The sequence below is a fragment of the Podarcis filfolensis genome (assembly GCF_964270895.1).
Source record: "Podarcis filfolensis genome assembly, chromosome: 1".
NCBI classification, from domain to species: domain Eukaryota; kingdom Metazoa; phylum Chordata; class Lepidosauria; order Squamata; family Lacertidae; genus Podarcis; species Podarcis filfolensis.
Genome location: NC_139604.1, coordinates 95037888 through 95050122, shown reverse-complemented (window position 1 = coordinate 95050122; position 12235 = coordinate 95037888). Strand labels below are relative to the sequence as shown.

General features: G+C 39.8%; 1 protein-coding gene across 3 annotated transcripts in view; it reads right to left on the bottom strand.

Annotated features, from left to right (window-relative positions):
- The window catches only part of FSIP1 (fibrous sheath interacting protein 1), a 95662-nt gene that overhangs the window by 68257 nt on the left and 15170 nt on the right, over positions 1-12235 (bottom strand). For all 3 annotated transcript variants that reach the window (XM_083614907.1, XM_083614906.1, XM_083614905.1), the window contains exons 9-11: positions 11841-11951; positions 10860-11024; positions 1296-1430 (exon numbers count right to left, since the gene is read on the bottom strand). In XM_083614907.1, coding sequence (XP_083471033.1) covers positions 1296-1430; positions 10860-11024; positions 11841-11951 — 411 coding nt within the window. The remainder of the gene's footprint in view (positions 1-1295; positions 1431-10859; positions 11025-11840; positions 11952-12235) is intronic.

Sequence of the window (12235 nt, the reverse complement as noted above, 5' to 3'; positions counted from 1 at the left end):
GGTGCAATACTACACTACTGTTAAACTATGGAAGGGAGGCAACGTTTCAGTTCACTGCTTTCTGCTGAGAAGAAAAGGATATTAAAGCATTTAAAACATACTAGTGATACCTTGCTACATAATGTTGGGGCAGGACGAGGTGTTTCTACCAACTGGCTTCTTCTACACTGGAGGAGTGAGGGAGCCCTTGAAGGCTAAGTCTGCAATCATATTCATTCTTACCTGGGACTAAGTCCCTTTGAATTCAGTGGGGCTTACTTCTAAGTAGACGTGTACAGAATTGCATTGTAAACCTCTTTTATTGCTGTGCAGGTTTACACTATGTGGGATTGGTTGGTTTAGTTGCAGTTATTTTTATACAGGGAGCGGAACCATCGGTAGAATGAACATCTTCAGTCTGCATAATGTGCAAACACACAAACCAAAGGCTACTACAGCTCTAAGCTCCATAAAACATCTTCCCTAAGGGAGTATTAACAAAAAAATCCTGTTCCTCTCTTTTAAAGGGTCAATAAGTGATGGGGGCATGGGGGCATTATAAGTGGCCAATTGGTGGTCCTCTGGCCTGCTTTCTCCCTCACAGCCCTTTCCTTGCACAATTGCAAGGCAGCTACTGCATTATTGAAAACTCACATGTTTACAATTGGTGAAGCAGCCAAGAGGAAGCAGTTTGTTTAATTTTTTGACAGCAGGTGGGGACACAGACGAAGTCAAAGCAGCATTTAGAATAGATGCTGCATGTGCTGTTACTCCCCCCCCCCCATGTGCCCTCCAAGAAAAGTAGAAAGTGATCAAGTACAAACATGCGCAGTCTGGTTTCCACTTTTGAGGTGGCTCCACCCCTTTATTTTTCCTTTTATTTGCCCATATTTTGTTTTTATTTGTACTTCTGCATACTTTGGGGTTCCCCTGAGCCTGCCTCTTGTGGGTGGGTGGTGCCATTTTGGCTATGTCAGCATCAGCACACCGTGAACAAGGGAAATAGAGGGAGTGATTTCTCTGTTTATTTGGAAAGCTGTCTTTTAGCATTAGACTTCATGGTATAATATAATTCAACCTGCACTCGTTTTATATTAACATAACGCAAGTTATGTAAAATCCCACCAGTTTATATAAGCAGTGAGAAAGTACTTGATCTTCATACAGATATTGTAATTGAGAAGCATCACTGTAATTTATCTATTTTGTAACACAGAATAATATTACCAAGAACACAAAACAAAACCTTTTGTCATTCTCTTCTTCTTCTTGGTATCTACTGACTTTAGCAAACTAGGGAACTTTAGAAGACTTACAGTCCCTTCCAGGTTTTTCAGCTGCTGGTCAATCTCCTTAAGCCGGTTATGCTGATCTCGTTCTTCTTTCGTGTCTCTTAAAACCTTTTCACCTGGAATTGTTTCCAGCTTTCTATTTGCATAAGCCAAAGAATCCTAACAGAAGCAAATAATAATGGAATCATTGACATGTAAAGCTGAAAAAGAAAGGGAGACCATCTAGACCAATCTACTAGGGCTCCCTCCATGTTAAATGTCGCTTACAGATTAATCTGTATCAAACAGATTATAGGATGTCATCAACAGTAGATTGTAGTAGTGACTGTTGAGCTGAACGATATGCTTAATAAAACATAGGCAGCTGGTCTCAAACAAATGAGTTGTGCTATGTATTCCTGTAAAAAGGAAAATTTACAAAGGTAAATTTGGCCTATGGGGAAACTCCAAATATAGCTATCAATAAGACCTTCAGAAAGATAGGGAATGTGAACCATGTTTTCATCCTCAGATAATAATACCCCACCTGATAGTCCTTCTCTAGTTGTGATTCTTATGTAGAAAAATTTAACATATCTGAAGAAGGGGGTGGGGACTCTATCATACCCCAATAGATCACCAATAGACACTTCTATCTACACCTAGGCTCTTCATAGGCTTTGCATACTGAAAAGCAGAATTAGACAGCCAGAATATAAATTCAGGAACTGTTCCTTTTCACTGTTTTCCAGAGGAGAAATAGAAATGTTATGACATTTCTTAACTGAAAACACTTTAGTAGGGAAACTTTTCTGTAACAAAGGCTCCCTATAGCATGTGTACCCATAATGATATATATGCATGCAGGATTAATCATGCTACAATTGATACACTGTATGTTAAACAGCTAAAATCCCCACATGTAATATATTTAATGTAGCAAATCTCTGACAATTAAAACTGAATGTAGGCATGTTAGATTATCTGGAAGAGTAACAAAAATTATTAATGAAAATAACATCGATAAACTGCTGGTCATTTACTGTAGAATATTGTTTAATATACTATACCAGTGGTTTTCAACCAGTGTGCCTTGAATGATGCTCAGGGGTGCCACAGACAATACTGGCCTCTGTCCCTCTTTCCTTCCCTCCTTCCTCTGATGCCCTATCGTGTCTCAGCCTCCCAAAGGCTTGCACAGCTGTTTGTGTGCGAATGGTTCCTCTGGGGCTGGCCAGGGGGTGCTTCCCAGACCCCTGTGGGCCAGTGTGAGGAGCCATCCCTCTTTGGGGCAGGGGGGCAAGTCAGAAACCGGGGGCGGCAGCTATGGCTGCATAGAGGACTCCCAAGGAGAGGGGAGAGGAGAGGAGGCTGAGGGAACAATCCACAAGGGAGGGTGTTTGAAAAGGGGAATGGGGCTGCCAGCTCTGCAGGCAAGGGGTGACCTAACTGGGCTCCTGAGCCCCACAGGGGTGCAGCAGAAAGAATGTAGTTGGTCAAGGGAGCCATGGACCCAAAATGCTTGAAAACCTCTGCATTAGACCAAGGTTTACTTTTAACAATGGGCTCTCAACTTCTATGAGCATTCCTGCATTTAACATCATCTGTACTGCATGCTGCATACAAACCACCAATTCAATTTAAATCTTTTCAATATATTATATAGCATGAGAAAATCAACTTATTTTTATCTGTTAGATGATCAGGAATGGAAACAGGAAGAAGAGACAAAGGATAGTATTATTCACCACTGGAATGAAAGTTCCTACAAAGTCCAGCTTCTTATTTTCCACCCTGCTCACTTGCTGCTATGACATCACTTACTTACTGAGCCTAAAGCAACTGAGTTAATATTTGGCAAATACGAATGATCAAAAAGTTACATTTGGCTACACATAATAAGAAACGAGATGTCTTTTTAAAAATTGCCAAAATAAAACCGTCCAGGTTTTAATTAAAGCCACATACTTATGACATAAAGCAAACTTCTTCCCCAAAATATAGTGCATGTTAAGCCAAAATATCAACTGGAATTAAAAGTGGCTAGATTTAATGAACAACAGAATAGAAGCCATTGGTAGACTTTTCTCTGTAGCTCAAGTAAAGGCTCTGTCAACAGATATGCCAGTGAGGTCACTGCTTTCCACAAACCTCTGGGGAGCCACCATTCCTTTGACAAAACAAATACTTGCTTATCTAACTAATCAGTCAGCCCTGCAGATGCCTTCTGCTAAAAATAAATGCATATATAATAGCCTACATCCTAAGAACTGCAGATGGCGTTCTCATCATGGAATGAAGCTCTCCTGCTACCACCACTACAACACCTCTGTTCCCCCAAAAGCCAAGCCTAAAGACTGGAGGGCCCTCAGAAATGGAGTGGAATGTAGGATGTCATCTGTAGATGGAGGGAATTGCCAAAAATCACATGTCCCCTTCAGCAAGCAGAAGTGTCTTTCTGTTCAAACTAGACACCTTTGGATCCAAGCAGAATTCTGCCCTCAAAAATACTTCTGCACAACCTGATCCTATGCAAGCCCAGTAAGAATTAAGTCTAATTGGATTCAGTTGAGCTTACTCCCATGGAAATGTGCATAAGGTTGCATGGCTACTCTGTTCGCAGACATCTGGGATTTCGTTTAAGGATACCATACAGTGATGGAAAATAAAACCGGACAGAGAACACACGGAGAGAAAAAACTAAGCTGTTACCCAATATTTTTGAGCTTGCTCTTCTGTTTGATAGATGTCACATTTTCTAAGCTTTGGTTGCACTATATTTTGTTTATCTGGGAAAATGCAACCACTGTTATAGTAATTATGGTGCAAATTGTGGTTACACAAGTGCCATAGGCACCTATGAGATGTAATTAAAGGCTTCCTCACCATGCATCATTGTAGAGTATTAAAACACTTTTTAAGTTCAAAGAGCAGCATGCATTGAACAGCCATTTCAGAAACATTTGCTTAAATATTTATTTTCAGGTTGCGGAGATCCACTATTCATCCAGACCCTATAAAATAAATTGTGGACAGCATTGTCGCTATTCCCACCACCACCAGACTCTCTCCTACCCATTACTCACAGACATGATATCACTCCTCTGGCACAAGATACAAGCCTGTGAGAGTAGCACACTAATCGTTAAATGCAGTCGGGGCACCCATTTTATCATGTGGAAAAGCTCAGACTTACAGATAGCTGTCTGGTTGCGCAGAGCTGGCATTAGCTCTATGTAGTTCCTTTTAAATCCTTATTTTAATCTGCTTGTTAACATCTAACATCTACTACTGTAATGCAAACCATGTGGCAATGCCAGTAATGGCAGTTTTTCTAAGAGCCAAATGTCATGCCAAAAGGTTTAGCTCAACCGCCCTCAAGTCAAATGTAGCATGATGGCATCTGAAAGCACTGATTAATCACACATACAGGTTGTTTTAATGTTGTAAAAAAAAAAAAAAAAGACATTTAGATAAAACCATAATACCAATCAAGAACGTTTCCTGGTGTACCCACTCTCTGTTACAAAGGGATGGGTTTCACAATAGCATTTATCAGTACAGTGGTACCTCAGGTTAAGAACTTAATTCGTTCTGGAGGTCCATTCTTAACCTGAAACTGTTATTAACCTGAGACACCACTTTAGCTAATGGGGCCTCCCGCTGCCACCACACCATTTCTGTTCTCATCCTGAAGCAAAGTTCTTAACCTGAGGTACTATTTCTGGGTTAGCAGAGTCTGTAAGCTGAAGCGTCTGTAACCTGAAGCATCTGTAACCCGAGGTACCACTGTAGTAGTACATGCAGCTTGAAAAGCTGAGCACCAGATTTTTGAATCATATTTTAAGATAAACCCTAAACACTGGCATGCCCATTATAGTACTATAAAACACATGCATTGTAATACATTATTATATATCATCATATATATTAGTAGCAAATTCATTATCTGAGTGTCCTTATGTTGCCAGATCAACACCACCTAGATACAAGAGATAGTATCCGCAAGCTTGGAGAAACACCAATGTTTGCAGAAATACCAAAATTAATAATAATATTAATAATAATAGTAATAGTAATAGTAATAGTAATAATAATAGAGGGAGGGACATAAAATAGGGGACAGGGGTGGAGGACCAAAACAACCCAATGAAAACTGAGCATGTTAATTATTGGAAGAAGGAAATATAAATCGACTATTGGAGGCATCAGGGGATAGAAAAATCAATAACATACATGAGAGGGGAAACCTCCAACCCTCAGACCAAATCTTGGCCTGCCAGGAGGTAAAATTTGGCCTGCAAGGCATTAAAAAAATAAAATAAAATATGGCCACCTGCCAATCAACTGACAGCACTCTGATGGGAGGGTGACATCAGCTAATGGGCAGGGGGCAGGGTTTAATTTTGTGTTGGTAGTGCATGCCAGTTCCCCTGCTGGGAGCTGGTACATGCAGCCAAAGCAGTAGGATTTAACCCCTGTTCATCAGCTGATGAGGGCTTTTAATCCCTCCTCATCAGCTAGGGAGTGGGGGTTAGATCCCACTGCTTTGTCTATGCATGCCTGTTCCCCTGCTGGGAGCAGGTGTGCTCAGCCAAAGCACAATGCAGGGTTTTTGAAAGTCTGGCTTCCACAGGCATCCACAGGAATAGAGAGGCTTAACCTAACCTTCAACTTCCTCCTGTTAAGAATGGAAACCATCTTCATGAAGGGATTCTGCATCACAGATTACTCGTCCTTCCACAGCAGTGCCAGTCATTCACAAAACTCTGCATTGCCAAGTGTTCAGTATAGGGCACTCCTTAGCATTGAAACAGAACTCCTAAGTCTGCAATTCTATCGTGCATAACCTTTCTCCTTAAAAAAGAAAGGAATTCAACTGAGCTAATACTTAAAAGCTCAAACTAAATAAATAATTAAACCAAATTAAGAGACAAGCATAACTATAATGATTTAATTAAATCTGGCATACGGGGGGGGGGGGAATGCTTGAGAGAGAAAGACGGCTTTGATTACGCCAATTTCCTAAATGAAAAACAATACAATCATGGAAAAGAGTTGTGGATCCAACTTTCCTGTAACAGCCAAGATGAAATACTCCTATACAAACTTATTAAAACCATTTGTGAAGGATTAAGGACACACAAATATAGAATTCCTATATTCTTCAAATATAGTAACAAGTGGTAGGAACCAAATCTCTAAGCTGTTGATAATTACATTTTTGCACATAATGAAACATTAGCTTGGGAATTTGCTTTGAAATTATCATTAAACACAGTCCTTGGCAGACAAAAATCTGGAGCAAATAACATGAGAATAAATAACTGAAGTTCATTCCGGCTAAGTGGAAATACAAACAGATGGTTAAGTCTACAACTATTTCAGATTACTCACCAAATCTTTAGGGGGGGCCAACCACAACAAACTAGTTTTGAAGGAAGTCCATTGAAACAATTGGCCCAATTGTGCACTTTATAAGTGTTGCAGCTCAGTCTGATACATGCTAGGTGTAAGCTACCATGCACTCGTTTTGCTTGGTAGGTAACTAGTCACGGGTTTCATATGCAGCATAAATTATATAGAAAATTACATTTTAGGTTTGGACCACAACTGAGCAGAAAATGAGCTTAGTAAACATCAGAAGTATTACTACTTCCTTGTGCCAACCGATATCAGAGCAAAATAGGGCCACTGAAAAACAAGCATGCTTGAGAGATCCCTCAGAATTAAAACAAAAAGGTTGAGGGGCTCACCAAAAGGGGACCCCCCCAAAAAAATACCCATGAGGCTAAATTATACTCAATGAGATGCCCAGAGGTCACACAATGCTCAGCGTTAGCTGGAAGAGAAAGCAAGAAAACAGGGTAGAACGTGAATTGGCCTGCTTTAGTTCCTATGATAGTTATGATAGCACAGTGCTTCAGAATAGATTGGGGGTAGGGGGCTACACTGCACAGCTACAAGTCATGCTAGCATAACTGTTTAGTTGAATACCTCCCAGAAGTAGGTGTGGCTGGCTGACTAGTACTCTGAATAGAATAGCTGCTACTGGGAATGGGGGACCAGGGTATACTGCAACATTTTGTTTTGGGTCCGAAGTTTTTCCACACTACTACTACTAAAATCAATTAAAATTGACTGCTATTTTTAGTAGCATCAGTATATACGGTGGTACCTCGGGTTACATACGCTTCAGGTTACAGACTCCACTAACCTAGAAATATTACCTCGGGTTAAGAACTTTGCTTCTGGATGAGAACAGAAATCGTGCTCCAGCGGCGCGGCAGCAGCAGGAGTCCCCATTAGCTAAAGTGGTTAAGAACAGTTTCAGGTTAAGTACGGACCTCCGGAACGAATTAAGTACTTAACCCGAGGTACCACTGTACAATGCTTTACAGAGTAACATGGAGACAAGTATCTGCCAAGATGCTTAAAATGTTGACAGTAAGCAAGAAAACAGAAGGAAGTGTGGCAACAGAGGTTAAGTGTAATAATTGATTCCTGTGAGAAACTGCAGCACATACGCTTTATTTCAGTGAGGAATAGGCTTCACAGTAAAGGTTGGTTTTGAAGAAGCATTTCAAGAGATAGCGAGAAGTGGCATCATGTAGGCGTTCTCCAAGTTTCAAACTATTAAGGGCAGCAGTAATTGAACAAGGCAGTTGAAGGGAACAGAAGACTTCTGGGAAATAAGGTCAGAAAGACAGAGTAGGGCAAGGCTATGAAGAACTTTGAAAGTAAATGCAACTAGTTTGTGTTAGATGCAAAGGAAAGCATTGCAAGGAAGGATCTGAGAAGATGCATCACATAAACCAGTTAAGAGAGGTAAATATGAATGCAGAGTGCTGCACAGAAATGAGAAAATTCACTGTGAAGAAAAATAATGAAGAAGATATGGGAAAAAATATGAGAGAGCTAAGGAAGAAGTGTGATAACAACCGTGTTTTGCTCAAGGATGATCTTTCTTTTTTTAAAAAAAAACTGCCTGTAGTAGGGTGCTTTAGGTCAGCCTTAATATTACGAAGAAGCAGGTAAAGGAGTACAAGTCACTTGCACCAATTCTTTCTCAATTTATTTTAAATATTTCTTAGCCACTTTCCTGTTAAAACAATATCCAAAATGAGTCTGCATTCCAATTCTTTGGAATGTATGAACTGGCCCTTAGTCATAAGATAGTATTTCTCTCTGCTTCTTGATAAATGCTTGCCAGGAAACAAAACACTGGGAGTATCGCACCATTTCACAAGTTGTCCAGTAACAACAGTTAAGTGGAGGCAGTGCTAGAGCTGCCGATTTTTTCACTCTCATCTTCTTCCTATTCCTCTCTCCATGGTTGAGGAGTTCCATACTTAAGATTCTCCGATTATCCTTGCCAATGCCATCCTGAGATATCAAGGTATTGTGCAAGGTGTTCGTTAAGATTGTTTCCATGATACTTTTAGGCCAATATTCCCAATGCAGCAAAGAAAGGTTTAAAATATGAAGACCAATAAAAGAACACTCTACAACAGTAAAGTATTCTTATTGCAGTTAATTAAGATGGATGAAGGTTTCTACACAAAGTTGGCACAGCTATATAAAAGCTAGTTATCAGAATAAAGATACTATTTCTGACAATTTAAAAAAACCAGACTGTCAGGTGCAAAAGAAAAGAGGGATTCTGCACCTTTCACATTTGTTTAGAAAGACTGGATTTCTAAAAGTTGTCCCATCCTTTTATAAAAAGCTGCACATGCTCTAATTCCCTTTTCTACACAACTCTTGAAAGACAAGGACCCTCTCCTCCTTTGCATTTGGTGGCATATTCCCCAAGCATATGTTCCAGAGTGCCAGCTACATAATCTCTGTTGCAGTAAAAACAAGAGCCTTGTGGCACTTTAAAGGCTAACCAATTTATTATGGCATGAGCTTAAGCTTCTGCGTTCACTTCAACACATGCATGAAATGTTATCTTCAGTTGACAGGGATAACCACAAATACAAAAATAAGTAGAGAGAGAAAATAAGATGGTGAGACTATCATGACAAAGAAAAGTGAAGCTGCATCCAGCCTGTGTGGCTTTTCCTCTGATAATGGCCTTGTCTATACTCCTACAGGAAATGTATTTTCCATCACTAGTTCTGAGCAGCAAAAGCATTCAACACACGCACTCTATGGACTGTAATTTACGCTAAAAAGATCGGCTAAAGTTTACAGATTGCTGGCAAATGTTTACTTCTTCTGCAACCTACCTGTTTCACCAGAAAACATAGTTTGCACTGATGTATCTAATGACAACATTGTATTTCACTGTGCACATAATGATATGAACACACTCATAAGCTATGAAGGACTACAGCTCTGACAATCCTAAACACATTATTGCAAATACCTCCTTTTCTGACATTTGAAACCTACTCTGAACTGCGTTCCTTTAATTAGCCTTCTAAACTAATGTCTCCTGTTTCTCCAAAAATAAGGCATTTTCCCATAAAACTGATCTGGCTCAATGCCCAGGAAGGATAATAATCAGTCCTGGGCCAGTGACAGCTTTGAGGTCCACAGGCTCCCTGGGAGCACAGCAGAATTAGGCTCTTGCTTTCAGGCCTATTCCAAGACATTAGAATAATATGAGGAAACTTCCTTTGATTATTGTTCTGCTGTTTTTCTGCCAAATGATGATAGTGTGTGAAAGTCAAGCACCCTAGAAGTTTGCATTAACCTTTTGTTCATTTTATACTCCCTCAGAAGTCTTACTGACCTTGATGGTTTCACAAAACAGTTTTCTGTTATATTACAAAGAGAACATAATTTTACATAAACATTGCATAGATGCTCCAGAGCTCAATAGCTTGCAGAGAGAAATATAGGCATGGGAGCTAAGCATTGCTTTCCAAATATGACCCAGTGCACTGCTGGTTCACACAAAACGCTAAATCATTGTTTAACACTACATGCACAGCTTCAGGTGAACTAAAACTAACTTACTGGAAGCCTGCAGTTATGCTCATACTAGGTTTGGTACAAGGAACTGAGAATAAATGTCACCAACCGTCACAATTTCTATGATAAGAACACAAACCTCAGCAGCTGTGAGATAAGCATTTCAACCTCTTGAATTCTTCTGCTGCTCAGATTTTAATCTCCTCCCTTTCACTCAATGGTCTGCCTTTACCACTCTCCTGACCTTGCTGTAGTAGTAGCAACAGCAGCAGCAGAACAGAGGTATCTCCCCTCAGTTACAGCAATGACCACGGTGCCAGAAAAACTGAGAAATGTTAAACAACAGCACTGGGGAAGGAGCAGAAAGATCCGTCCTTCACTTCAGCCCAAACAGCAAGGTGAATATGCAGATAGATGGGTGGTAGCAAGAGGAGTTTCAGTACAGTGGGTGGGATGGAATTGGTTTGGGAGTCTCACAAACATTCGGAAAACAGCTGGGTCTGACTGCATGTCCCAATTGGGAATGTAATGGGTTCAATATATCTTAGATTGCCTCAAGAAGGATAAGCTGACAGGGATTCAAGGAAAACAGGAAGCAATTCACTAGAATTAAAGCATCTCCAAATTCCCATGTTAAAAAATGGCTACTGAGCATTTAAAGGTATATTCCAAGTCGCACTGTACCTGATAAATATCTTTAGAGACTATTGAACAGGAATTCTGATCTGCAGATAAATTTCCATCAGAGATTACTAGTTTGAGTTTGGCATTGATTTCAGTGAGGTGATGGTATTCCAATGGCTCAGGTGTGTAACCTTCACCTGGTGCTAGCATTGTAGTTGCTTCTTCCTAGAAAAAGGAATAACGAATTAGTCACACTATCTGAGCATATAAACTAGGACCGAAAAAACCCTGCCATGTTATTTTTAAGAGAAACAGATTCTCCTCAGCACAAATAAATGCAGATCTGATATGAAACCATGTGTGTTAAAATTTTAGTTCATCAAGCAACATCTCATAACTTTTCATAAAAATAGTGATTATACATAACTTGCATAAAGGATGGAGCAGTGCTTTTTTTCTAGGGAAAGAAGGTACTGGTACTGCTCGGCAGCAAGGGGGTTGGAGGGGATGCACTCTGCACCTGTTCAGAGGCACGCTGCATCGCCGCTTAGGTGCCGACAAACAGGCCGACCATAAGAGGTCCACAAGTTTTGAGAACGGTTTTGCAAGGTCACCAGAAGAATGCTGATTACTGGCAGGCTAGAGGCTCTTATTCCTAAGAGTGCTTGGGAAAATACTAATTATTTTAAATTTCATTATAAAGCAAAGAGGAGACAAATCCCAAACTATTAGGTACTTATCTACAAGTAAGATAAAGAAAATTACTTTCTTCTTGTAGCCACTTTTGTAGCAAAAAAACCAAACGAACAAATCACTATTTAACTCTCACTACCCAGTACTCAGAAAATGTCAGTGTACACTCGGGCAAAGCAGTTGTGCTCGCATGTTACCAATAAGCATCCACACAGATGCAAGGTTCCACTCCATGTAAAATTTTATGTCACCACTGAAAACCAAAGAAGATTCCAGCACTGCACTAATCCTCTGAAATGGAGAGTACACACTACTGTTTTGGATCAACCTGGATGAATATCTGTGTACCTGAGTTACTTGAAGTTCACTGCTCTCATCTTCAGTATCTTTCAGCAATTCTGATAGTCTCTTCTTATCTTCCTCTGGCATAACTACTTGGTTAACTGAATCCTTGGCCAGCTGAATAAAGAAAGTAATTTGGAAGCCTGAAGCCATTGAAGACTGATGATGGAATGATGAGATTTTAACCTCCATTATGGTATTATAGTCTTTTATTATGTTTACATATTTTATATTTCCATTTTTATTATTACACTTATGAATGAAAATAAAATAAAATAAAATAAAAATAATTTTAAAAATAAAATAAAGTCCAGCTGCTGCTAGCAAGCCACCCGCTGCAATACTGTATATGATAACAAATGTGGTGGCTTATGGAGAATACTTTGAAATCTTCACATTTT